The sequence below is a fragment of the Knufia obscura genome, assembly GCF_036327395.1.
Source record: "Knufia obscura strain CCFEE 5817 isolate CBS 148926 chromosome Unknown scaffold_3, whole genome shotgun sequence".
Classification (NCBI taxonomy): domain Eukaryota; kingdom Fungi; phylum Ascomycota; class Eurotiomycetes; order Chaetothyriales; family Trichomeriaceae; genus Knufia; species Knufia obscura.
In genome coordinates, this window is record NW_027042689.1 from 798,058 (window position 1) to 825,649 (window position 27,592).

The 27,592-nt window shown below is 50.3% G+C and overlaps 7 protein-coding genes across 7 annotated transcripts; 5 read left to right on the top strand and 2 right to left on the bottom strand.

Annotated features, from left to right (window-relative positions):
- Window positions 1–698: 698 nt before the first annotated feature.
- On the top strand, window positions 699–2,321 carry CDC3 (Cell division control protein 3; the record flags this gene model as incomplete). The annotated part of the gene is made up of 3 exons (XM_064871794.1): window positions 699–1,119; window positions 1,168–1,634; window positions 1,686–2,321. 3 exons carry the CDS (start codon window positions 699–701, stop codon window positions 2,319–2,321), a joined length of 1,524 nt encoding a protein of 507 aa, XP_064732174.1.
- Window positions 2,322–3,495: 1,174 nt separating this feature from the next.
- On the top strand, window positions 3,496–4,241 carry POM33 (Transmembrane nucleoporin; the record flags this gene model as incomplete). Its single annotated transcript, XM_064871795.1, has 2 exons — window positions 3,496–3,649; window positions 3,697–4,241. The coding sequence occupies 2 exons, from the start codon at window positions 3,496–3,498 to the stop codon at window positions 4,239–4,241; spliced, it is 699 nt and encodes a 232-aa protein (XP_064732175.1).
- Window positions 4,242–5,067: 826 nt separating this feature from the next.
- On the top strand, window positions 5,068–6,408 carry TMS1 (Membrane protein tms1; the record flags this gene model as incomplete). The annotated part of the gene is made up of 1 exon (XM_064871796.1): window positions 5,068–6,408. One exon carries the CDS (start codon window positions 5,068–5,070, stop codon window positions 6,406–6,408), a length of 1,341 nt encoding a protein of 446 aa, XP_064732176.1.
- Window positions 6,409–7,758: 1,350 nt separating this feature from the next.
- On the bottom strand, window positions 7,759–8,621 carry PMZ80_003368 (uncharacterized protein; the record flags this gene model as incomplete). Its single annotated transcript, XM_064871797.1, has 3 exons — window positions 7,759–7,783; window positions 7,959–7,977; window positions 8,024–8,621. 3 exons carry the CDS (start codon window positions 8,619–8,621, stop codon window positions 7,759–7,761), a joined length of 642 nt encoding a protein of 213 aa, XP_064732177.1.
- Window positions 8,622–10,273: 1,652 nt separating this feature from the next.
- Window positions 10,274–10,752, bottom strand: PMZ80_003369 (uncharacterized protein; the record flags this gene model as incomplete). Its single annotated transcript, XM_064871798.1, has 2 exons — window positions 10,274–10,684; window positions 10,738–10,752. 2 exons carry the CDS (start codon window positions 10,750–10,752, stop codon window positions 10,274–10,276), a joined length of 426 nt encoding a protein of 141 aa, XP_064732178.1.
- Window positions 10,753–16,450: 5,698 nt separating this feature from the next.
- Window positions 16,451–22,405, top strand: BLM3 (Proteasome activator BLM10; the record flags this gene model as incomplete). The annotated part of the gene is made up of 2 exons (XM_064871799.1): window positions 16,451–16,884; window positions 16,933–22,405. 2 exons carry the CDS (start codon window positions 16,451–16,453, stop codon window positions 22,403–22,405), a joined length of 5,907 nt encoding a protein of 1,968 aa, XP_064732179.1.
- A 3,070-nt stretch (window positions 22,406–25,475) lies between these two features.
- On the top strand, window positions 25,476–26,966 carry PMZ80_003371 (uncharacterized protein; the record flags this gene model as incomplete). Its single annotated transcript, XM_064871800.1, has 1 exon — window positions 25,476–26,966. The coding sequence occupies one exon, from the start codon at window positions 25,476–25,478 to the stop codon at window positions 26,964–26,966; it is 1,491 nt and encodes a 496-aa protein (XP_064732180.1).
- Between the last annotated feature and the right edge of the window lie 626 nt (window positions 26,967–27,592).

Sequence of the window (27,592 nt, forward strand, 5' to 3'; positions counted from 1 at the left end):
TGTTGATCACAGATATAGACGATAGAATAATGCATTCGCAACTTCTAAACCATCATGTACGAGCATATCGCACATCAACGACACCAGCTCCCTGCACGAGAGACGAACGCCAAAACTCCAAAAGTCCGCTTTGTTTCGACCAGCTAGAACCAGTCCCCTTCAAGTGGACATGATGAAGATCTCTGGGATGGCAGTCAGGGGCCAGGATTGGCTTGACGGGAACTAAACTAATCTCCCCTCTTGGCGGCATCCCTTTTCTCTGGGAGCCGATCCCTACAGTTTTTGAGACGTGTACTCCAAGGTCGTGGTGAACTGCTCGTCGTCGTTTGTATTGTCGTCGCTACATTTTCTGTATCATCTTCGCAAGAAGGTCGCGGCAGCCCCTCGCTCGTTCTTGCCTTCTCTGCTTACGTTGGGAACACAACTTCCCAGCAAATACAATGTATGTCACTTCCTCCTCATGTGGACACCGTCGCACCTGCTCCATATCTTCATCAGACCACGCGTTTCAGGAATACTGACGGAGAAGTTGCGACAGACATTTCTACTGCGAGTCCCTTTCGAAGCGTTGATCGACTCCTCTCCGAAAACATAATGGGTGAGCAGCCATCTTCAATACCACAAAACCTTTGCTTGCATCTGTGACCATCTGCCCTCCGATTCGTTCTCACGGGCTGCGCACGCTCTTTGCATCCAACATGCCATCAATCAAAGCACAGGGCGGCGTCGACCGTTCAAAGCGCTCGATGAGTCCTGGAAATGCAGAAAAGCCACCAACGCTGAAATACACTCCAAATCCAGAAGAATCCATTACAGAGATCAGCTCTAACATACCATCTGATGTAGCAAGCGCACAATCGCCGCAGGCACGGGCTTCCCCAGTACCTGTTCCTAACGGCAAACCAACATCTCCATATGTCAAAGAGAGCAACCCAATGGGTTCTGGTGCGGGACAGACGATAAGCTCGAAGGACCCTAAAGCCGCTGCAGCTGCTGCAAATGACATGAGAAATGTCGTCAGGCGCAAATTGACCGGGTATGTTGGCTTTGCCAACCTGCCGAACCAGTGGCACAGGAAGAGTGTACGAAAGGGCTTCAGCTTCAATGTCATGGTTGTTGGTATGTCGAGGTAGCATGTACGGCAAAGAGCAACACTAATTGAACTAGGCGAGTCTGGTCTCGGAAAGTCTACATTGATCAACACACTCTTCAATACGTCCCTCTACCCTCCACGAGAGCGCAAAGGCCCCAGCCTTGACATCATCCCAAAGACTGTGTCTATCCAGTCAATCAGCGCAGATATCGAAGAGAACGGCGTTAGACTCAGGTTGACAGTTGTCGATACACCAGGTTTTGGGGACTTTGTCAACAATGACGACTCATGGAGACCAATTGTTGAGAACATTGAGCAGCGATTTGACGCATACCTCGAGGCCGAGAACAAGGTCAACCGCATGAACATCATTGACAACCGAGTCCACGCTTGCGTGTACTTCATCGAGCCCACAGGCCACTCTTTGAAGCCGTTGGACATTGAAGTTATGAGAAGACTGCATACCAAGGTCAACCTCATTCCAGTCGTTGCTAAAGCTGACACTTTGACCGACGAGGAGGTGGCCATGTTTAAGCAGAGAGTAAGATTTCAGATATGCGTCTATTGTAATGTGTGTGCTAACAAGTGGTAGATCCTCGCAGACATCCAGCACCACTCCATCCAGATATTCGAGGGCCCCAGATACGAACTTGACGATGAGGAAACAATTGCCGAGAACCAAGAGATCATGTCCCGAGTGCCATTCGCAGTGGTTGGTGCAAACTATGAGGTGACCAACTCAGAAGGTCGCAAGGTCCGAGGCCGACGCTACCCATGGGGTATCATCGAGGTTGACAATGAGGACCACTGCGATTTCGTCAAGCTTCGACAGATGCTCATTCGAACTCACATGGAAGAGCTGAAGGAGAACACCAACAATCTCCTCTACGAGAACTACAGATCTGACAAGCTCATCCAGATGGGTGTCTCACAAGATCCTAGTGTGTTCAAGGAGGTAAACCCGGCAGTCAAGCAAGAGGAGGAGCGCACATTACACGAGCAGAAGCTTGCCAAGATGGAAACAGAGATGAAGATGGTGTTCCAACAGAAGGTACAGGAGAAGGAGTCCAAGTTGCAGCAGAGTGAAGAAGAGTTGTTCGCCCGACACCGAGAGATGAAGGATCAACTAGAACGCCAACGAGCAGAACTAGAAGAGAAGAAGCAACGCATCGAGCAAGGACGGCCCATCGAAGAAAAGGGAAAGAGGAAGGGCTTTTCTCTGAGATAAGGAGCAGGCCACAACAGCCAAATTTGTGGATTTCCCTGTCGTGCGTTATCAGCAAACAATTCCAGCGACGCGATGATGACGACGCTAGCATCTCCCTTGAGACTTTCCTTCGAATTGAGCTTGCTATGAACCAAAAGCAGACAGGAGCTGCGTATGGCAAGCGAGCAAGCATGTGTATTTGGGTTGTGCATATGGAGAGGGCGAGACAGTCGACCATGCGTGTAAAGTGCCAAGGCCGTCGGCTTGAGGTAGGGCAAGAGAGAAGCTCTACGGCACGAGCCTGAGGTGTACATTTCCTTGAGTGTATTCTTTAATAGTGAGCTTGTGAGCGGAACAATGATGTAGTGCATAGTATGGAAACATAACCTTCATAATCTCGTGCATGGCATGAATAAGACCTCTGGCTCAACCGAGATTTGGTCGCGTGATGTGTTGTGTCCTACTCTTACAGCACCTTGACCTCCTAATGCAGTGGGAGGAGCATTGCACGAGGTTCATAGTCAAGGGACAAGGTGAGCGTAGTCATTCAGTTTCTCAACTGCACGTCTCAGGGTGTCTACCAGCACATCACCAGAGGTAACAGTGATACTTTTGAATAAACCCGGTGTTGTGGCTTGATGGCGACTTGCTCATGCTCGATTACGCAAGTAAAAGCTTAAAAATGCTGCAGGAGAACGGTCTTGACTGTGACATCACTCAGTGTTCTGCGTGCACACACACAGGCAAGCGCCTGCGCAATCGAACTTGCAGCACCAAGTTTTGACCGTCTTTCCTTGTGACAACAAACACTCCCACCTGCAGAATACCCTTTCTGAACACCTGTCTACTCCCTGCCTGATCTTCTCTGCGTATTGGTTGTCTACTCCAGTCTGTCTGCACGCAAACATTGAGTCTCAAATCTTCAATACTTCGAGATCGAATTTCCACCATTGCACACAAACACAAAAGCAACTTTGAACCGCAAAGATGCCTGCCCCACCATCAGCCAATCTTCCTCTCTCTGAGAGAATACAGAAGCTCGCGATGACCCTACAATATAAGTCTACCTTCAAGGTACTCAAGAAGCATATATACTGACGTTTCAGCACTCGCCTGGTTCGTCGGCCATTTGTCCCTACTCGTTTGCGTCGTCCGATACGGCTTGTCCTACATAACTTTCAACTCTGCTTCGAAAATGGCAGCCTTCAGTTATCGAACTGCGTTCGTGGCTGCGGTCGCAACATATGGTATCGTCGTGTACAAGGCATTCCGAGCGCGAGTCAAGCCAGGCTCCCCACCCGCTCAGACAGCCATGACTCTGCTTGGCGATGAGAACGTACAATATCTGTGTATGTGTATACCGGTCATTGAACAGGACATGAGCTGACCTTGCTAGTGATCTCCCTTGTCTGGCTCATCAGCCGACAGATACCATTGGCTCTACTGCCATTCAGCGTGTACTCCGTTTTCCACGTTGCAACATACACCCGCACGAACATCCTCCCAACTTTCCAGCAGCAAAAGCCAGCAGCTTCTGGCCAATCTCCTCAACAACCCAAGCCTCAAAGCGGAGTCGGTGCCATGATCGGTCGATTTGTCAAGGAGTACTATGATAGCAGCATGATGCTCGTGGCAGCCCTCGAAATCGCTTTGTGGGGTCGTCTCTTCCTCTCCGCTCTTACTTTCAGCAAAGGCGCATGGATGCTGCTTGGTCTGTACACTGTCTTCTTGCGAGCACGATTCCACCAGAGCACATTTGTTCAGGGTGCCTTCAGCCAGTTCTCTGCACGAATTGATCAGCAGGTCAACCAGCAGAACATTCCTCCTGCGGCCAAGAACGCCTGGGATACTATCAAGAACCTGTCTCGACAGGCTGTTGATGCCACTGATGTGAGGAAGTACCTCGGAGGTGCTCAGACTGCCCCAAAGAAGGCTCAATAGAGGCCTACACGACCAAGGACGAGCACGCGATGGACGAAATGACTCTAAGTACGACAGAGCAAGATACCCACGAATTAAAATGAACCAAGAGAACTTATGACTATGACGAGATGACGAGGCACGATGTGGCAGGCGGCAAGATGGTGCGGCAGGGTGCATGAGATATATGATTGGTAGACCATGTATGGGCATGAGAAGGGGCGCTTTGATATATGCGTAGAACAGGGAGCGACTTCAGACGATTACAGACCAGCAGTTGGCACGAAAAGCAGGATCCTCATATGGTCTAGGAGAGCCGAGTGGACTATGTATAGGTCTGCCATCACAGAAGAATAGGCGGGCGTGAAGGAAGTATACCTTTCTCCGATACAAAATATTGATAGAAGTGCAATATGAATGATTCCCAGCACACAGTATTCTGTATCTTGATTGATTGGTGCCTTCTCTGGTGATGGTCTTTCAAGGCATTTGCTCCTTCCGTATGGCACGTGACAATGACGACTGCCTCGTGTGATTTGCCGAACCGCCACGTTTGGCTGCGCCGAACAGGCCGATCCAAACGGTGCTCGGAACTCATGTACTCAGTTAGCACCCACGGATTGTTCTACTTCTCTTTGCATCAACACAACATACATCAGCAGCTATGGGTGCCTTGCTGTCCCTCCCACTGCTGGCGCTGCCCAGTGTAGCGACATTGTGGTCAGTGGCAGCTTCGTGTTGCGGCGCGGCAACTTGCACAGCACTATGCAATGCATGCGGCAAGTTCCAGAGCAGGTGAGTCGCGATGAGCATGGAGAGAGGACCAGCATACTGATGGCATTGCAGCATGGCAACACGTATAGCGTATGCGATTATACTTTTATTCAACTCGGTGTTTGCCTGGATTATGCTTACACCATGGGCATTACGGAAACTCGAGCATCTAACACTCGATTACATGACCTTTCAATGCGGTTCGCATGAGTGTTACGGTTACATGGCTGTACAGCGCATCAATTTTGCCCTCGGACTCTTCCATTTCCTCCTTTCATTCATTCTCATCGGTGTCCGGAACACAAAAGATGGAAGAGCAGGGCTACAGAATGGTTATTGGGGGCCAAAGATCATTGCTTGGATTGCCTTCATCGTCATCAGCTTCTTTATCCCGGAGGAGTTCTTTATGTTCTACGGCAGATACATTGCCTTCACAGGAGGCATGCTCTTCACTCTCCTTGGTCTCGTCCTGCTGGTCGACCTGGCGCATACCTGGGTTGAGATGTGCCTCGACAAAGCCGAAGATGACGGGAACCCGAACTCGTCAGTATGGAGATGGGTCCTCGTTGGTTCAACATTCTCCATGTACCTGGCTGCCCTTGCAATGACCATCATCATGTACATCTTCTTCTCCGGTGGCACCTGCGGCATGAACAACGCAGCAATCACGATCAACCTGATCGCCATTCTCATCGTCACAGGCGTCAGCATGGCACCACGAGTCCAGGATGAGAATCCCAAAGCAGGAATCGGCCAAGCCGCTATGGTCGTTGTCTACTGCACCTATCTCACCTTCTCCGCCGTATGCATGGAACCAGATGACCGGAAATGCAACCCTCTTATCCGAGCCCGAGGAGCACGAACCACAACCATTATCCTCGGTGCAATTGTCACATTACTCACAGTAGCATACACCACTACCCGGGCCGCAACCCAATCTTTCTTCGGCAACAAAGACGGCGGCTACGTCCAACTCCCCGAAGACGAATATGGCCCCTCCTCCAACCACGTCGTCATCTCCGAACAACCACGCGCCCGCCGCCAAATGCTCCTCCAACAAGCCATCGCAGAAGGAACCCTCCCCGCCTCCGCCACCCTCGACGACTCAGACGACGAAGACCAAGACCTCGAAAGCGACACCCACGGCGGCAAACACGTCAAAGACGACGAGCGACGCGCAACACAATACAACTACTCCCTCTTCCACATCATTTTCTTCCTCGCGACATGCTGGGTCGCAACATTACTCACGCAGTCTCTCGACGATCAGAACCCGAATGATGACTTCCAGCCTTTGGGTCGGACGTATGCGGCGAGCTGGATTAAGATTGTGAGTGGGTGGGTGTGTTATGCGATTTATACTTGGAGTTTGATTGCGCCGTTGGTGTTGACGGGGAGGGACTTTAGCGGATAGGATTGCTTGGGGCTCTGTATGTTGTATGGGAGGGTTCGGTGGTGGTTTGAGAGGAGGTATTATTTTTCTGATGGTGGGAGCTGGAGCTTTGAGGAGGGGTGGTAGGGTAGGGTAGGCGTGTAGCGTTTGGTAACGTGAGGGTATGCGGTAGTGTATATAGGGTAGTTGGGAATCCGCCTAAGCCCCTAGTGGCTTTGCGCATGGATATTGATTGTGTTCACTCCTCAACAAATCTTGACACCTCCTCGACTTCTCGGTTTTAGCATCTGACGTGTGGCACTACTAAATGACGAATCAACAATTCAAGGTCCTACATTGAACCTCTTTTATGCATACTTGCTGACTGCCATGCACGAAGAGACTACGCACGCTACTTATCAGACTTCACCGCAGACTTTCATGGCGAAGAGCGAGTAAGTCTCGTCCCGTCTCGTACTCACGTCTTAGGATGACGATACGATGGATGTTGAGGGAGGTCCGATGTGTTGCTGGCGGTGGTTGCGCTGAACACTGGCTGGTTATGCCGATGATATTGTGGCAGGAGGCGAGGTAGAGGGGTATGTCTTATGTAGGTACGTGTGTGGATACTAAGTAATCGAGTTGGCGAGTAGTCCTGGCATACGCCAGAATCGAAGTAGGCTAAGGGCGCCTTCGACGTGGTTTCGATTCGGTTCGGTATGGGCGGGGAGTCATGACTTTGTCTGAATGTCGGGTAGGTAGTTGGGAAGGCGCGGCGCCTGTCCGTCCAAGGGACCCTGCAATACGATACTTCGGAGGAAAGTGCAGCCTCGACAGGATCTTGAGAAGGACGGACATGACGTGAGCATGAGTCTTAGTGGCGAAGATTGGGGGAACAGTTTGGGTGTAACGGAGGTACACCATGGGGCTTTGGATCGGAAGTTGTAACAAGCGCACTCTGCTTGGTGAAAGAGAAGAGGTCATAAGATAAGAGATACTACCCATGAAGACGATGAGAACGCGTTTGCAAAGCAAGAAAGACAAGTCGCGTGGACACCACAAACACCGTCCGATCCAACGAAGATGTCCATTCTGATCCCCAGCGCCATCATTCCACCCCCTCCCTCATAATCTCATGCCCCTCCCACCCCATCCCCCCAACACAAACCTTCGCACTCTCCAGTATCCGCTCCGGTATACTCGCTTCCCCATACCGCCCCTGATACCTCACCGTGATGAACCCATATGTTGCTTCGATGCTGAACCCCTTAAGTGCGCGCCAGGTGCCGAGAATCGCGTCGGGATGGAGAGGGATCATATTGGGGATGCTCCACATGAAGGTGTAGCTGTTGTGGTTGTGGGTGTGTTTGTGTGGGAGCGAGACGTCGGGTGTTAGGGCGTTGGGGACGGTGTGGATCTGTGTGATGGGGTTGTTAGAAATGGGTTGTGTTTGATTTGTGTTTGGTTATGTTTGGTTTGATTTTGGGCTCAGTTCGGGTTGGTTTCAGGCTTAGTTCGGGCTGAATTTAGGATGTGTTTAGGTTCATTAGAGCTAGAAAAGGAAACGAGAATGAACACTGTGCAGTACTTACCGTGTCAGCATGGAATAAGCTGGGCACTTTTGTAGCACCCGCTGCGGTATGCAGGCACATACTACCTGGAAAGTGTCCGCCGCATATGATAGCTGTCACATCCGGCACGAGTGGTGTGTGTCGCTCTGTAAGGAAGCGGACATTGGCATCTGTTAGTGATCGGTTCAGCCACGATTTATCTGGCTCAGCGAGGTAGACGGGCACATTGTTGAAAGTTGCGCTCCAGTCTTTCCAGGTGGTGTAGAAGTGTGGATGGGAGATTACTATCGCGGATAGACCGCCTAGCTTGTTGATCTGGCTAACGGCATCTTCATCGAGATATGCCACTAAGTCCCAGAGTATGTTGCCGTGGGGTGTGCTGATGAGGATGGCGCGTTGGCCTATGCCTACGCCTGGTGGGTCGATCTTGATGCTGGTTATGCTTGAGTCTTGCTCGTCGGGTGTGAAGGTTAGGTGGTAGTTTGCTGGGTCTGAGCGGAGCTTGGAGAGGGTTGTGAAGGATTGACCTGTGGGTGGAATGTATTGGCGTGGGTCATCGCAGATGCGGCAGGAAGTGAGGTTCTGCTCATCGTATTGTGTGCCGCAGGCGAGGCAGATGAGAAGGTCGTCTGAGGTCCTGAGAGACCCCTGTTGGTTTGTCCCTGTGTGGATGGGGGATGACATTGTAATGAGGTATGCTCGTATCTGTTGCGCTCTCGTCTATCAGAGGCGTCAGTTCTAACTTGGTGTGCCGTTAGTTCTGCCGTGGTAATGTTCGCTCCAGTCTCTTTAGCTCAGTATATGTATGTCAGTACCACCGTGTTCAGTTTCAAGATCTTCGGATTCAGCTTGAATGACCTGAAGTCGTTCTCCCGGCACCTGACCTAGCTTTACCATGAAGCAGTTGAAGTTTGGGGCTGGATCGTTCTCCAATATCTCCGTCCAACTTCGAAGCGTAGCAGATTTGCTCAAGTTCATTATTTATTTGCGAGATCTAGAGTGATTGACCATCTACGATAGTGTCTTCAGAAGAGTGCGCCTGTTCAAAGTGTAGGGTAGCTGGGCAGAAGAGTAGGTAGGTAATAGGCGACTTAGCAGATTGTGTAAAGTTCTAAGTCGCTCGCGCCGTCAAGCCGTGAAGACGATCGGACTTTGGGTGCTAACGGCGCCCCGACGAACTTCCGTTGCGCCTAAGATCTACCATTGAATTGGCTCCAATCTAGGCTGTCCCGGGCTTTCTCGCAGTCATTCCAATCTTCTCAACTGTGTCTGACATGTCTTGCGAGTGAATATGAGCGAAGCAGATACAGCGAACGAGAATGGAAGTTGAGACAAAATCATATTCATTGATTGCTATTTGACTTCTTCCTCAGAGACTTGCACAAGGCAAGAACATTGATGAAAAAGATAAGTTTGTATCTGCCATTGTACGGACAACTGAAGAAGAGGGAGGTGTTTTCCTCATCAGTTGCTTCGAAAGCAGAAGACGAGCATTGCGCAAGTCTTTGGTCAATCTGACTTGAACGGTTTTTAGGCCGACAAGCGTTGTGAAAGCAAGTGAATGGGGAGTTACCATCTGGGCACGAGACTGCGATCAGATGCAATGCAAAAGACCCGTAACGTGTGATCCACTGGCAACTTCCACCCATGTGTGAAGCTTCCATCTCAGTATGTTGCAGAGAACCTGCTCAACCTTGACATTCCCAAAGACATGTGCTGTGAGAGTGACCATGGTAGGAGATCATCTCAGCAGCGTCATTGAGTGATTCTAAGCCCTCATGGACCATGGAAGGGATCGGCCTTGCTCATGGCTTGTGTTCTGATACTCACATGCTGCCGAACACTGCGAACATGATCACTGACTGATATTTCGCTGATATCCATTCCGAACGATGTTTGTCAGTCTAACATCGAGCGTAGGCTTTTTGCCTTCAATCCGAGTAACCATATGGTTATTATCCCACTGTGCAAGTTAGTAAGGCACATGTGAGAAGAGGGTGAGAACTTACGAATTCAAGCTCATGCCATGGAGTATCAACGCCTCCGTCAGCAAGAGGACAGATGTAACCTTTCGGCTCTGTCACCACAGAAGGACATCTGGTCGGGTACATGTTGTGCTCGCCCAAGCCACCACAGCAGGAGAGCAGTTCACCTGTGCGGTGATCTTCACCCTTCCTACCACAGTGCTTGGTTCTGACAACCTGCGCGAACCGGACGCTCTTGCTGACACTTGGCCCTGTTTTGAGACAGGACCGTGGCTTCTTCACTGCCACCTCCACCTGATCGGAGAGTTGCAGACATCGTAGCTGTTCGCTCATTGACTTCAGCTCAGGCACCTAGCCTTCGCTTTCGTCAGATGAGTTGGAAACAACCCGTCGTGCCTCAACCTGTTCCTTCACAGGGATCTGAGGAGGGGAGGATTCCACCACACCAGCAGCACCGCTGGATTTGAGGATAGCACTGTCTCGCTTCTGTTTCTTCTCAGCTAGCATGCGAGACCTTGTGGCAAGCTGCGGCAGTCTCGAGCCCGCAAGGAGCGAGTCCACCGGTGTGTGGCGCACAGAGATCTCAACATGGGAGCCGTCCTTGAAGACAGGCAAACGCGACAGAGGTGCAGAGCCTCTTCCATTCTTGCTGTTCGCGACAGAAGAAGGAGCCGGCTTGGGGACTGACCTACTTCTCACGACAGAATTGTTCACCCACGGCCGAGACCGGAGCTCACGCTTCTGACGCCGAGCAGACATGTCCTATCAGAAGTTAGTGAGATGTCAAAGTGGTGAGAATAAGCGATGAAACTTACCGCTGAATAAGACATGGTGACTTGTGGCGTAGATGAAACACGTAGCGTGAACAAATACTAGTAAGGACACTGCGGTGATGAATGATTAGCATGTTGACTGGAAGTGACAATGAGGTGAAGTGATGATGAGAAGGGATGAAGGTGCAGCAAGGTCACGATGGCATGGCACAACAGCATGGCATGGGCAGCGAGGTGTAATGGCAGTGAGCTCTGATGAGCAGCAAGCTGTTTGGTAAGGACCCGCAACATCGTTTGAGTCGATGACAGCAATGGCAGCAACGTTGTGCCGACGACAAAGCCGATGATAGTTGTGATGTGCAAGCGCATGCGCTGCGACGAACGTCCAGGGACCGAAGGCGGTGAGCAGCAAGCCAGTATAGGCGTGATGTGCCTAAACCATATGAGTATTGTAGGGCAGACTTCAGGCGTCGGAAGCCTGGGAACTTGAGCTGTAATAGTTGTTTGGATGTTTTGGGGCCAGCAGTAGTGATTCCAAAGCCGGTGTAGGCACAGTGAGCCCGATTCCGAAGTGTTGTAGGGCAGACTTCAGGCTTTGGATGCCCGGAAACGCCAAGTTGTGGTGGGCGGAAATTGGCAAATGGGGGCCAGATTGTGCCGGGAGCTGCCTGCGATGGGCTGCATCGACCGGATTGTGATATTTTGTATTCTTGTGTGTCCCAAGCTCTTGACAGTGGGCGAGTATGCTGTATGTGTCCGTGTTCTGACTGCTTGGAGCAGCTTCTGCTGTGGCAGGAATGGATGGAATGGTGTCCGCAGGCAGTAGCATGATGCTGAAGGTGGCGAAGCTGTGCTCAATCAACTCGGAGAACGTTGCGAGCTTGCCCGTGATGGTCCTGAGCATGCTGTTTGCTATGGTGCTCGGAGCAGAAGGAATCTGCATCCAACGACCTTGATGAAATTCTGCTTTGGGCCACGACGACGAGGTCACGATGGTGAGGATATGGAAGTGCTGGGAATGTGGTGGTCAGTACTTACCCAAGATAATGCAGGTAACTCTGGTTGACCAGTGCTAGTATGCAAGTGTTTCTGTAAACAGAAACGGATGCTCGTCAAGACGTATCTATCAGAGCATGAAGAAGAAAAAAAAGGAGCGAGCAGAGACGGCGGGCGGAGGCTCGATATAAGGAAAATTTGCTGTAGGGCTGACCACATTGCTGCGATGGCAGATGGGTCTCGAGTATCCACCACCGACCTTCCTCTCCATAACTGTCTCGTGCTTTGGACACCAACAGTCGCTTCCGATGTGCTTCGTGGCACCTCCCAACATGCCTTAGTATCCTGTATATCTGTCCGAGCATTCCCATGCAAGATCTAGTACCCGACAGCAATTGTAGCTTGTCCCGTCGCGTTTTCTGTTCGAGTTCCTCAAATTCGTTTTCTTTCCGCGACCCACTCTTGCTTCGATAGCTCTCTCGCAGTACGGCCGGACGTTTAAGCACGGTGGCAGAAAGCAAGCTGAGATTGATTGGTGCTCTGTTTGAAGTGGAATCGTCCGGACTCGTAAGTAGCGTGAGTATGATGTTGTCGGGTCATGAACAGCTTGTCTTGCAGACTCATGCTGCAGTCGGTGGACTTCTCGCGATTGTGCCTTGGGTTTGTTATGCGTTTGGCGACAGAAAGTTTGCAGATGTTTTCGATGATGCCTATTGCTAGGAGACGCAAAAGGGCTGTTGCAAGCGTGCCTTCCTGATTGTGAACATACAGTCGTTCCTTCCTCAGCTTCCTAATGCACCCGTACGTCATCGCGACGCACAACACCAATGGTCGACAACGACATGAGCGCCGTTCACATCCGCACGCTGTCTAACGTCCGATGCAACATCAAATCAATGACTGCGCTGCCAACCCAAGATTCTACCCTGTCGCCTGCCAGATATGCGTGCTGTTCTTGACCATATCACGTCCTGCATCGGTCGAGTCGGCTGGCTGCTCTCGTCACTCACGATTTGGTGGTTCGAAATTTGTATCGAAGGCCGGATGCACGGAAATGAAGCAAAACGTACCTGTTATTGCGATCAACAAACGAGACCACGTGGGATGAACTCGCACGTATCATTGATCGTGCTACTTGACTGCATCAAATGTTCATGATGAATATGTGAATCCAGAGATGCGACCAAATTTCCGTCAGACTGGATCAAACAATGTGCAAGAGAGAAGCCGTTAGCGAGGATCAGAGAGCTGGGACGACCAGGTCAAATCTTGGGAAACATGGGACATACTCCCCCACAATCATCAGATGAAATATGTAGACAGATAAAGATAGCTTTGAGAACTGAATGAACAAAAGCTATATGAAGATTTGTCTAACATCTACAGAAGACAACAACATTACTCGAAGCAAAATCAATGTGAGGTTAAAAGAAAGCCAAACGCAATGCAAGAATTAAAGCTTGGCTGCATGAGCGGAAATTGGATGGAACAAGGATTTTGTGGTTGGCATTCGGACCGATTGAAAAGTGACAGTGATGGTGCAAAGAGCGGAAAGCGGGCCAAGATTTCGGGTGCGGCGAAGGGAGGTAGAGCCAGCAATATTGCTCTCCACGCAACTTTTGGCTTCAAATCTGCTGAGAAGTTGGCGCTGGCACTCATGGCGTAACGGTTCAAACCCAAGGTCAGTCAAAGCTGCCTAACATCACACATAATCTGCGCGTGATGCAACTCCTGACTGGGGAAGGAGCCGCCTGACTAGGAGCAGGCTGGTTTCTGGTGAACCCGGTCTACTCACAATAATCTGAGTTTGCTCAAATCTATCTGAACGATCCCAGGCTGCTCGATGAAGAATACACTGGTTGCAGAAAAGTGTAGCTGACCATATCTTATATAGTGGGAGTCATCGGACACACGGTGCGACTGTGTGGTTGTGTACCTTTTTGGGATCTGTGAATGTTGCTTGAATTCTGTAGCTATTGCGTAGTCGACATTTCGGTACTCTTTCAGCACTGAACTCAGGATTCTGCTGGATCTCGACTTGTGTTCACCTCAATCAGTGGAATGGTGCTCGAGCTCACGATCAGCCTCTCCAGGCATGACTCGGACCTCGTACTCCTTCGCTGGTCCAACCTTCGAATATCTACCTAGCTCCATTATCATGCCTTCATACGATCGGTCGAAATGTGAATCCATGGCTCGACGGCCCTGCCTCCGAAGTGATGCGAATGCAGACGCAATAGCACGTTGCTGCGCGAGTGAAGCTCCGCACGAATTGTCTTGCATTGAGTTACAGACAGTTACTTCGATGCTTTGTACCCAGATATATGGCAAGGAGGAGAAGGAAGCTACAGGCGAATGTTGCACCGACTAAGAACATTCTGCATTTCGATAGGAGTACCTGAATAGTCACCCTGCAAGAAGCTTACGAGATAATGATTCTCGGATGGATAAACTTAGACATGTTGTGATGGGCGCGGTGTGGGCCAGATAGATAAGCGTTTCAACAACCTCGGGCCAGCGTTCAACGGTAGCCTGTTGTGTGAGTCTTGAGCGTACTTTATGGAGTTGAAGTTGATTTTGGTATACTAGAACCTTGCGGTCTAAATCAAGGTTCGTAACGAGTGTAGTGTATCCAACAGCTCGTGCCTGCAAGTCGTCGAGGATTGATCATAGAAAGTGAACACCAGGTGGAAAAGGTGATGTCCGGGGGCTTCCGGACATCACCGATGTGCTCAGGACATCACACCGGCCAGTTCTAGTCACCTAGACTATCAGCGATCACACGCCCGGATAAGCTTCTGAAGATACCGGGTATTTCACATACATGCCTAGTATATCATGCTCGTGGGCGTCCTTTCTTCTCCCATTCCATTCGGACCTCATGAATTCATCGCATCCCTTGCTTCCCATCTCAACAGTGTTCCTGGCGTGGAAGTCTATCGTCCTCATCCTCATATGGCTTTCGCCAGGCCAAGGGTATGACACATCTACAAGCTTACTTGTGGGCGCCAATAGGTTGGTGCGATGGGATGCCATCTACTTTGTACAGAAAGCACAACATGGAGACGTATTCGAACAAGAGTGGGCGTTTGGCAAAGGACTCTCGACCTTACTCTCGAGCATTGCAGGCAATGATGTCGGCAGGATCGTGTCAACAAGCATCATAATCTCTCATTCCACTCATTATCTCTCAGTCATTCTGCTTTGGCTAATTGCCCGAGCACTCAGCAACACAGTCCCAGACATCACTGATGCATCGGCTCTGCCTGTCATCGCTGCCTGCCTGCACATCATCTCGCCTGCTGGTGTGTTTCTTTCAGCACCATACGCCGAAGCGCCATTCTCTTGCTTGAACATGCTTGGTTTCTGGCTGTACCTACAGGCAAAGACTGACAAGTGCTCATCTCGTTCCAAGAGACGATGCATGCTATTGCTTTCGGGTATCAGCTTCGGGTGTGCAACGATGATGCGGAGCAATGGCATTCTTTCAGGACTACCGTTCCTTCTTGATGCATGCGCACTATCTCTCACGATTCTGGGGTCGTTCTCTAAGGGAGAGGTACCATGGTCCGCGATGATATCGCTAGCAGCAACCGTCATTGCAGGTCTTTGCATAGCTGCCGGACTAGTGTACCCTCAATACCTCGCATATCAAGAGTACTGCACGGTCAGTATAGATGCAAGACCTTGGTGCTACAACAGACTTCCACTCATCTACTCCTTCGTTCAGTCTCACTACTGGTATGCTTGTGCCGTAATTCCTGATGTTCTTGCTGACAAAATCAGGGGTGTGGGCTTTCTACGTTATTGGACGCTATCGAACGTGCCGTTGTTCTTGCTAGCAATTCCTGTCCTGCTGCTGCTGCTCTGGTCTGGCAGCGAACCCTTCACAGCTGCATCTACGAGCAATTCAACGGCACGAATTGCACTGATAAGGCGGCTTGCATTGCCTCAAATAGTGCTTGCAGTTCTTGCAATCACCAGCTATCACGTTCAGATCATCACACGTCTGGCGTCCGGCTATCCATGGCTGTACATATGGCTCGCAAGGAGGATTTCCGACAAACACAGATACTCACGGGTTGCCGTCCAATTTTTCGTACTGTATGCACTGATACAAGCCGGGTTGTTCGCCAGCTTCTTGCCACCAGCATAGTATCAAGACACGATGTCTACTAAAGCGAATACGAGACATTGATCAATTGCTTCACGCTGGCTGGTTAAATCAGGCCAGTCCTGAGATATTGTATGTGTACCACATTGCTCGGATTGTAATTGGATGATTTCATTTGCTACTAAAGTCAATAATGAATAGAAAGTCTCTACAGTCTGCGTCATCTGCGGCGAGCAGTTTCAGATCGTCAATAGCCACCTGCACGCGACCGCGATGCACCTGCACGAGACATAGCTAGCTTATTGTGCATATTCACTGGATTAATGAAAAGCGTACAAGCGACATCTATCGACATTAGTGACAACAGTGACTATTAGATCTATTGTTCTTCTAGGCGGCTACTTCTCTGACGCACTCTCGCGATCACAAGATCACAAGGCTGCTGTTGAGCTTGCTAAGCAGTTGATAGCAGCTCTTGCACTACTTACTTGATTCATTCACGCCTGCGTCACCCGAATTTGCCTACTTAGATTGTTTTTAGATCTCTGAGACCTCGAGGTCTGTTCGTGTCTCAATACTGGCCCCACGTCGCACCCCCATGATATCCACGACGAGACAGCACTGATAATGACCAACTCTAAGCACATGGGCGACTCCGCAGACAGCAATCATGTTCACACAAGACCGAGTATCATAGAAAGCTCAAGGGCAACATCACCGGGCGGTGATGCGTCCTACCAGAACGGCGTGGCCACTCCCACTGACCAAGATCGGCGCAATCGACCTCGAACCTACCCATACTTTAAGACATTACCATACGAGGTAGAAACAGAGCAGAGGCGGCAAGATGACTTCGCAGAAATACTCAAGCATCTGTATATTGCTGTGGAAGCTGGGGACTTCACACCTGGCGCAGTACACTGGACAAGGGAGCTGCGCAGTTGGCTGTCACTGAAGTTCGACCCTACAAAAGAACAGAGGATCAAGCTCGTCAAGCTATACTATGAGCTGGCTCTTGCTCCTGGCATCGAGCCCAGCGTGGCCGAGCGCTTCGCCAGCATGTTTATGATGTTGACCAAGTGAGTCGTCCATATCTATGTATAGCATCGCAGGCTGACCAGCAATAGGAAAAAGCACTACCTAAAGCCACGAAAAGAGCTCACCCTCGATTGGCGGCCTCTATTTCGAGAGCTGAAAGTCTTCGTCTTACCAGGAGAGTCAGGCTTGATTCAGACTACTAATCTGAAGCGCAATCCCAAGACGCTGAACAAGCTATGTGCATTTGCCCAGCTGTACTTCGATTCAGAAGAGATTCCTGCCATATTAGAAGAGCTGTTGCCACATTTCACAATGTCCTTCGCAGAGGGCGCATTCGTCGTGGTAGGGCTACTGAATCTTCTTGTTCCAACCGCACCCGCGCCCGAAAGTCGGCAAGATCTCACACCTCAGAAGATTTTACCTACATATTTCCACCTGTGGTCATTGATAAACAGATCTCGCATCGTCGATGTATCGTTTCTGGACATATTCTCGAGAACAGCAAGGGAGTCACTACCAGTCGCTCATGTCCAGTTTGGCGAGTATGGAGTCTTCAATCGTGAGCAATCTACTCTGATCTTCACTGCAATCCTGCGCCTGCTGGAAATACCAGTCGGTCAATCGACATCCCCGTACAGTCCTTTGGTAGATCTCGCCTCCGGTATGGGCATGCTATTGGAACGAGACTCTCGAAAGAATCCCGTGTCACATCACATTGCCAGATGGATTGTGATGTCCCTATCGCCCGCATGTCTGAAGTCCGAGAACTCGATTCTGACCATGCTTGAGAGCCTCATACAGGCTATTGAGACGTTCTTTCATCCATCAAACTCGGGCGCCTGGACACGAACGCTTGCACAATTGGTGTTCTACCTAGCAGATTTCTTCGTCATGAGATGGAATAGGGAGCAGCAAGACGAGATGGACATACCTGCTGAGCGGAGATTGACACCGGAGCTTCGCCATCGCTTCGTTCTTTGCCTCAAGGATGTCATTTTCATGGGCATATATGCAAAGAGTGGCACTGCAATGAGCTACTCCCTATCCACTCTGCAAGCTCTCGCCTACCTAGAACCGGAGCTCATCCTACCCGGAGCACTGCAGAGAATCTATCCGTCCATGCAGGGATTAGTTGAAGTCCACCGAACAATATCTTCGCTAAGATCGCTTCAAGTCCTTGCAAGGACTATCATCCGATCAAAGGGCTATCGATGCCACGTCACAGCATTACTCGGCCTGGCTCTACCTGGTATCGATGCCAACGATCTCGAAAAGACGCTTTACACTTTGTCTTTCTTCCAGAACGTATGCTACAATATACCGTTTCAAGATCTGTCCAAGGACAGAGAGGATGTCCAAGGAAGCATGCATGCCATGCAGTGGATATCAGGCGAAATGGAGAAGATGGAAGCTGAAGGTGCAAATGTACAGCTCGACTATTCAGCTATGGACGAGAGGGAAGAAGAGCAAATTCTAGCTTCATCCACAGCTGGATTTTCAGAGTTCGTTACTTCATTCCTAGGCAGAGTTTTCACGCTTCTTGAGAATTTACCCGACGTATCGAGGCTGCGAACTGGGTCCCCAGAAGAAAACATCGTCAACACACTGCCAGCCGCTTTCATGCCGTTGCTATCATCTCTCTCGGAAGAGCTCTACGACATGGTCTTGAACAAAATCGTGGATTTTGTCGCTAATCATGTCATCCATCAAGCTCGAGATGCCATGGCATTTATCTGCAATTGCCTGTGTAAGGTGAACCCTGAGAAAGCATTAGCCAAATTCATACCTGTGCTTATTGGAGCCATCCGAACAGAGATCGATGAGAACGGTGCTGGTTCGACACGAAGCGCAGCGTCAGATGTCTTACCACGGGATCGAGGTTTGGTGTGGAACATTAGTATGCTTTCAATGTGCGTTGTGCATGTTGGCGACGCAGTACTCAAACACAAATCCGAACTGTTCGATATCGCCGTTTACATGCAGCAGAAGTGCAAGGGAATGCCAACTGTGCATATCTCAAACTTCATACACCATCTGCTGCTCAATCTGACAGTCATCTTCACGGCCGACTACAAGCTGTACGAGAAGGCAAGACTTCAGGATGGCGTGACCGCGAAGCTATGGGGTTTAGCAGAGCCCGCCGAGTCGATAAAGCCACATTGGCATGTACCAAGTCGGGAGGAGCTGCAATTCGCTGTGGAGCTATTCGAAAACCAGTCACATAATGCTATCAAGCATCTGGTCGGTCTCATTGAAGGAACGTCAAGCGTCAAGCGCGATGGAGGCGGCAAAGATTGGCAGGATGAAGTCTCTAGAAACTTAGTCCTGCTCAGGTTGATGCTTGCAGGTGTTTCAGTGCTGCTCGATGCCCAGGGTGTCAATGAAGGCCTGACGACCACAGTTGCAGGAGTCGACGCAGACACTGCCATGAACCAAGCGAATGGCCACACAGCAGAAGATGCCACTACACAAGAGGAGCAAGACTCGGCGCTGGACGGGACGGACGAAACCTCGATCAAGCCTTCTTTTCAGTATCCGGTTGGATATCCTCTCACAACCAATGATGACCTATACAAGACGATCCATAAGACTCGGCAGGAAATCGGGCAGGTTTTGCACCAAGTGCACCGCTTCTTGACTGCAGAAGGTGAAGACGACGTGTCCCTGTTTGGACCGCTGTACACTGCTTACCGATCTTGGTTTGTTGATGTCGGCATTGAGAGGTCTGCACACGTCCTAGACAGAGTGACAAGACTGCTGCATGCTGATGAACAACCATACAAAGTTAGTGGCTTGCGCAAAGATTATCCAAGAGCAGTTCTGATACGAAGGGCAAATGTGTATCATACTCAGCGACTACGACATAATGCTGCACCTCGGGCACGTTCTGATCTGGACGAGCAGCTGTTGTTGGATCTTGTCGAATCATCAGTATCCTTGTACACTGAAGTGCGCAGGAATGCCCAAAGTGCTGGCGAATCAGCCCTGAAAGTTGTCTTTGGTGCAAGATTGTTCATCATTGCGCCTCTGCTAAGGTCGTTTCAGAAGGCTGTCAAGGAGAACGATCACCCACGGATCAAAGGCGGCCTATTTGGTCTTCTCTTTGGAAGCCTTGCTAAGACTGTCGGCCGACATTGGAAGTACACACCAGATGTGATTCGAACATTCATTGAAGCAAGCTCGGTAGATAAGCCATCGATACAGAAGTTGTGCAGTGGTGGGCTCTATCAAGTTATGGACTACGGACGACCGGTCGATAGGATGGCCATCGTCAACAAGTCCGCTGTGGAACCTATTACGCCTGACCAAAACGTTGACGATATCGTGGCGAAGAAGAAGAAATTCATTCTCCGAAAGAGGACGAACATTGAGCAGAGGAAAGCCGATTTGGCCGAAGAGCTCATCGACCTTGCGCGCAAGTCGCATTGGAAGAAGGCATCTAGAGTCGCTACGATTGTTATGAGTCTTGGCATGCGCTTCCATCACATTGCGTCTGATAGCATGATTGACCTCATCACGAAAGGTGCTATTGACTCGCATCCAGGTCTTCGTGGCATACACAGTCAAGGATTGGTTGCTCTGTTTACAATGACCGACGTGCGAGCTGTCTGCAATCACGACTATGCCAACTATATTCAGGGCCATCAGCAATTCCCAGCTAAGGTGAAGATTGAGGTCGAGAAAGGCGACAAAGCCTACACAGAAGACTATCTGCGAAGCTTCGCGCAAGCCGAGGCAGAGGTATACATTGATCATGACTACCCTGGCTGGCTGGTCTGGGGAAAGTCGATGCCTGGTTACAAAGCAAACATCAAGAACGACATTGAGTATGACGAGCTGGAGTGGAAGAAGCGCACAGTAATCGGCAACTTACTCGATCGACAGTGGTTCCAGACCTTCTTCGACTACCTCAAGCAAGAGCCTCGAGATCAGTCAGCAGACAGATTCCGAATGGCAAGTGCAATGATGCTCACCTATGTGTTTGAGCTGATCATTAGAGATGGTCTTGCCAAAGCAACGTTTGAAGACATCAAAGAACTTGCGACGAACGTCTTTGGCGATGGTAGCGACAAGCATCAGCATCGTGCTACAGCCGAGATTCTTGCTGGTCTCATTACTGCAGTCATGGACACATCGATCGAACGACGCACTATGGTTTGGGAATTTGCCTTCCCGATCATCCAACGTGTCTTCTCAGATGGCTTAACTCCAGAGAACTCCGGTTACTGGACCACGTTTTTGCATATGATCATGCAGACAAGAGACCCTCGAAGAGCCTGGCCCCTGGTTGAATGGCTTGCTAGCTTCCGACTCGACATGAGCTCGAATGCTGCGTTTAAAGAGAGCTCCAAGATACACCTCTTGCATCAGGTGATTATGGACGCTGGGTGGCATTTCCAGCTTGATAAGCCAGTCACAACGGACTTCATCGCGCATATCGATCATCCATATAAGGGCGTCCGAGAAGCTATGGCTCAAACGTTAGCCTCCATAACTCGCAGCCGATACCACGAGTCGTTCGAAAACGTGTCTCAGCTCATCGAGGCACAGCAAAAGTCAGGTCCTCTGGGCGAGGCACCATATGTGCCTACAAAGGAGTTCGACGAGACCATGCATGAGATTTTTCAACGATTAGAGAAGTGGCGACATGAACGTACACCTGGGCAGCAGACACCGTCAGCTTACACGTCAGGAAGCAAGACTGTCTTACTTTGGCTAGACTCGATGCTCTCATCATACGAGTGCACACAACTCCTCAATTACTTTCCGGATTTGTTCACAGAATCATTCTTGCATATGATGGACATCAAGGAAGACCCTGAGCTGCAGTCTCTTGCATACCACGTATTCCGCCACTTGCCCAACATCCCCCACCGAACAGGCAAGGACGAGAAGCTCATTGACTCGCTGATCAGGATCGGGCAGAGCTCCTCACTGTGGCATCAGCGCCTTCGTGTCATGATCAACATGCAGATTATATTCTTTCGTCGACTGTTCCTATTGTCGGAGGAATCCAAAGGCAAGCTCTTCGATTGTGTGGCAACCATGCTCGAAGACACTCAACATGAAGTGCGAGCTGGCGCAGCTGCGACACTGTCAGGCATGATTAGATGCTCCCCAATTAGCTTGCGCAACCGTATGATTGACGAACTCAAGAAGAGATTTTCGAAAATGCTGAGCGACAACCCGCTTCCGAAGAAGCCCAAGACGAAAGCGGCTGCTCTGTCCGCGGCGTCGTCGGATCGAAACAGCGGTACCTCCACACCTACTCCGGAACAGCAGAAGCTGGTTATCGCACGCCATGCAGCTGTTCTGGGCCTTGGAAGTCTGGTTCAAGCGTTCCCGTACTCATCGCCACCTCCTCAATGGATGCCTGACGTTTTAGTCACACTAAGCACGAAAGCTGCAAATGATCCAGGTACGGTGGGATCGAGCGTGAAGTCTATCATCAGTGATTTCAAGAAGACCAGGCAAGATACCTGGCACATCGACATCAAGGCTTTTACGCCCGAGCAGGTCGAGGACCTATCAGGGGCGATCGTGAAGAGCTATTTTGCATAAGTGTATTAGGTTACGAGTACGCCGTACTCAAGAAGATCGACGTTCAGAATGTACTATCAGATAGAGAGCTTGCGACCGAGGCAACTTGCCGCGGCACTTTGAGCACGGATTGAGGATTTTCACACGGAGCTAGACTGGAGCGGGTGGCTTTCGGCATCTTCATGCATCTGGGGTGGGTATTATTGGAGCCGTATGCAGAGAAGGGATGATAGTCAGCGGAGCTTGAATTGCATCCTTGGCGTTGACGCTCTTTCAACACTAATGTGCATGAATGGTGCGTGAGACACTCGAAGATACGGCTCGTGATTCTACTGCAGCTTTTAAGCCGCAATCGGGAAGCGAGCATTACGAAGACAGGCTCGTAGTTTGCAATAGCACGCTTCAAATATCAAATGAGTTTCTTGTACTCTGCTCATTGCTTGCGTCGTATGCTGTAATCTTCTTGCCCTCCTGCTTGTACCAGCTCGTGACGAGCACTTGACGCTACCTTGAAGCGACCCTTGCGTTGGCACATCATCCACCATTTAGGGACTGCTCAGCCGCTCACACTACGCATTGTTGTTGGGCAGCAACAATGATCATCGTCAGCGCACCACTCCCCCAAATTGACCCCTGCAAGTTCAGGCACTATATCGACTCGCCAAGCCGCCAAGCGCATGACGACAAGCTCGAGCGACTGCAGGCACAAGCGAGCTGCATCTTCGGGAAAACACGCCCCGGACTGTGTACATGACCATTCGGCTTCAAGTTTCTGTCGCGATGAGCAGGCAGGTTCTTGCTGTGTCTGTGAGGCTCTCCGAGCAGGTCTCCTACACCAAGTGTAGTGCAACAACTGCGCAGCGTGTGCAACGCAACATCAAACAATGCCAGGCTCTTGAACGACGTTTGCCTGTTTCGTCGAGCCAACAACGGCTCTCGCGACTTCCGGATCCATCAGTCAGATCGGGACCCACCTGACGACGGTGGAAGTGACAGCCGCGCAAGCCATGGTTGTCTGTCAGTCCCCCACTCGCGGTAACCTAGGCGTAGTTACAGCTGTACAGTTACACACTCGTATAATTGGTCGATCTAAAGGACTAATCTTTAGTGTCCGTCATTACAGCGCTTTACTCCCTAGCGCCCCTAGTACAGTACCGCCTTCGCTGAAGGAAGCCCTTAGAACTGTAGGTAGCTCCCTTTAGGCTCGACTATACACCTTATTAAAGGTACTTAAATAGGCTCTTAACGTTTCTATTAGACGAAGCTAGGTATCTAGATATAAGGTAGGCTTTAGCGTAGAGTAAAAAGTATCTCTCGTTTAGCGACCCCCTCGTAGGTACGTAATCGCCTAAACTATTATTTACGAATACAGTACTTAAGTAAGGGAGTATAGATATTAGGAGTAATACTAAAAATAAGCACCTAGAAGCGTCGAAAGTATGCCTTAATCTGTATGAAATGACATGCGATCAGAGCTAGCTCGGCGCCATGTGGAGGTGTAACTGTATTGCTGTAACTGCGCCTAGGTCACCGCCCCCCACTCGAGCTTCAAGCATTTAGTCGCCAATCTGGGCAATCTCTACTCCGCTACCCCACAGTAGTGACGGTGGCTAGTTGTCTTTGCTCATGGTCACATCTGCACGGCCCCTGTTGTGGCATGAGTGACCAGATCATGTCGAGTGTCGAGTATCCAAGACGATCGACGTTCCTGATCGTTCGTTGGTAAGCGAGCAAATGATCAGTCAGCATCGAACGGACCAATGTCGACCATTAGGCAATGGTGCATAGTGGCACAGCATTTGGCCCCATCAGAACCATGTTAGGCTTCTCGAAATGATCTGCTTGGGCTCTGAGCAACCTGAACCCTTTACATCGAACTCAATACGGCAGCACTATCCGCTTCAGACTGGGTGCCGCCACAAGGCCTACGCCAACAGTTTTGTAGCCGCATGACTTGATACGACGATTCAAGCATTCTTCAAAACGTGAAACATGGCTCCATGATGCAGGCGGAATCGAAAATGCAAGAAGGGTCCCATAAAGATGTACTGTATGGACCGATATCCTCGAAGTATGTGCTAACAAGCTCATCTAGTCATCCACTGCTACCTGTTCCAGCCAGACTGCATACTGTAAATCTTCATACCCTCGTCAATATTGCTTTGGTGGAAATAGGGCCGACGAAGGTGTTCAGCCGGCCCGGCAACAATTCACACTTTTGGAGGCTTTCTGCTATTTCGTTTTCTCGAGCAGTGAAAGGTAACATTTTCAAAGCCTCTTGCACGAGTCTCTCGTGGTACTACTCTGGTAGTTGCTTGCCTGGAAGAGTGCATGCACAAGGATTGTGGTATGTACCTGCGTCAGGATGGCCAGCCTTAATTGCAACAAGCCAATTAGAGGCGACCTTTGCCAATGCTCCGTCGCTAATGGTTATGTAGCACTTATCAGCGACGTGTCGGACGCAAATGGGCTGCTCAAGCGCTGAGACGCTAGATGAGCTATGTCGACAAACAAAAGGTCCATGAGCGAGGATAGTAAGTCGGATGCTGCGTCTCAAGCACGATCTTATCCGCGCAAGAGAGTCTCTATAGCCGTTCGTCCTTGTCCCGGACTCTTGCTATTAGCAGCACAAGAATGACCATTGACAGTGTGAGGTCTGTCGCCTCCGGAAGACACGTTGCGATGCAGCGAAGCCCTCATGCTCCTTTTGCTCGGACCTAGGAGTAGAGTGTATTTACAAACGCCCAACAGATGCATCAAGGCCTGATCCCAGATCTGAGGAGCTCACTATTGCTCTGAAACGGTTCGACAAGATTGAATTCACGCTCGAGAACATAGCGTCAGTTGTTGGCGCGAAAGGGCGATCACCCCAGGCACAGTCCTTAGTCGAACCTTCACCTTTTGTCAGCACTCCTTTCACCTTTCGCAGTGAGTTCGTTACACCTTCTCCGACGTCGACCTCGACAGTCGCTGCAGGATCTGGCAAGCGGCGATATGCCTGCAGAATGCCAGGCTTGCTCATTTCAGCAATCCTCGGCCTGAGGGTAGTGATTTGTCCTGGAATTGCACCGAATCATTCTTCAATGAGCAAATGGCCAATATCTCGGACATGCGACAGCACGTGAACTTACCACAGCCTAACCCGAACCTCTCTGATCCGCACCTTGGACACCTACAACAGTCGTTTGCAGAACATGTGCTGAAGTGGTTTCCGCTCTTCGACCCGGAGACAGCTTCACAGCATCTGCGACACGCTCGTGATACTGGATACCGCCAGACCGGTGCTTCACTCTGCGTCGTCTTTCTCATCTTCACGAATGGAGCCATCTCTGCAGATAATTCCTTATACTTGCGCTCACCACACGACCTGCCAGGTTTCGTCTACTACGCAAGAGCTGTTTCTATGCTTGAGCGGCTGCCTATCACAAGCAAAGACCTCACAACGCTTCAATGTCGCTTGCTAGTCGGATTATACCTCCTGTTTGCGATGCGATCCTTAGAAGCCTGGACCAACATAACGCAAGCCTCGCAGAATTGTGTGCTCTTCTTAAAAGAGAATACTTGTCGCGATGCTTCCCAGGAGTACCGTGAGGCTTTTAGAAGGATATACTGGTACGTCATCGCCCCTTTTAAACAAATAAGGTGTGGACTGCTGCATGTCACCGTTGAGCTTGGGTCTAACATTCTGAGTCGAAGGATCTGCTATGTATTGGAAACTGAGCTTGAAGCGTGTCTGGATATGCCCACTTCTGGCATCAGAACCTTCCAAGCTGTTGTGCCACTTCCGGGATCAAGATACGAAGAAGAAGGAATGTACTTTCTCCTCGCCATTTCCTCATTGCGCACAGTCATGGTCGACGTTCTCGACGCAGTCGGATACAGGTCTGCTACACCGATCGTATCATACAATCCAGCAGTCCCCCTAGAGTTACGAAGACAGCTGGACGAATGGTACTGCCATCTCCCGGGCCCGCTTCGCTTCCGCCTAGACAGCAACATGTTATTCGACTCTCGCAAAGCATACCTACGTTGTGCCTACCACGCCCTAATAATAGCCGCAACGTGGCCGTTCGTCATGCCTCTTTCCCAGGCATCAGCACATTCAGCACAGGAACGGCCGAAGCCATCTCATTGGCCAACGGTGGGGCCAACTTCGAATCCCTTCCAAGAATCAATGCCACAGAATGTTCAACAGCGAACGAAGAGCGGTCACGGCACACCCACGCCAACTTCGGTGCATCTACCCACAGACGCTGAGATCCACGATGTGGCAACCGGCCGTGCCGCCGCTCAAACATGCCTTGATACTTGCCGGTCATATCTCATCGACGCCGAAGAGATCCTCATGCAAAGATCCGTCATCTCGCATCTTGTAGTCCATCAATATTTCGCCTTCACTATGATATTACTCCTCGATTTCAGCGGTGTTGATCCACAGGATGGAGGTGCAAACGTGAAGGAAACACGACGATTGGAAAGGGCATTGCACAATTTACGGCACTGGAGTGTGGCGCCGTTCATGGCGGAGAGTCTAAATGAGATTATGAGAATTGCACGCGCGAAGGGCTTGAGATTTGTTTGACGTTCCCCCTACGAATCATGACTGATCACTCGAGTAGAGAAAGCACCGGCAGTGGTGTCCTCAGGATCAGCAGAGACTCTTTCCGACCTAAACTCTCGATATGGTCCAAGTATTTGTTTCCTTGCTTGTGGGTCACGACGAAGAAGTTCTCATGTCCAAGCATAGGAGAAGCATAGTTGGCTGACTACGGTTCCAGAGGATGGAAAGAGGCCCAAGCACGGGTGTCAGCGGCGTGATGATGAAAACGAAGAGGAGATCACATAGATGCTCAAAGCAGTTTTGTCCGTTGCCAACCCATCGAGACAGCATCGAGGCATCGGCATGAAAAGGCTCGCGATAATATCTCCTCACACCACTTATGAAGAGTATCTGGAACAGCACCTGAAAGGAGAGATCAATGCAGAAAGAAATCAAGAGTACGCCCATGGAATGGATGGCCAAGTTGGAGGAGGAGGGGAGCCACGTCGTCTGGCTGACTGATCGTGAGAGCTTCAGGATCTGGGAGCTGCTGGTTTGGTCACTGGTGATGGATGTACGATTTACAACACTGCATCAGACACAGCCAGGAGCGCTGTATTGTGCGAGAAAATATCTACTTTGGCCACAGCTGATTCAAGACTGTTACT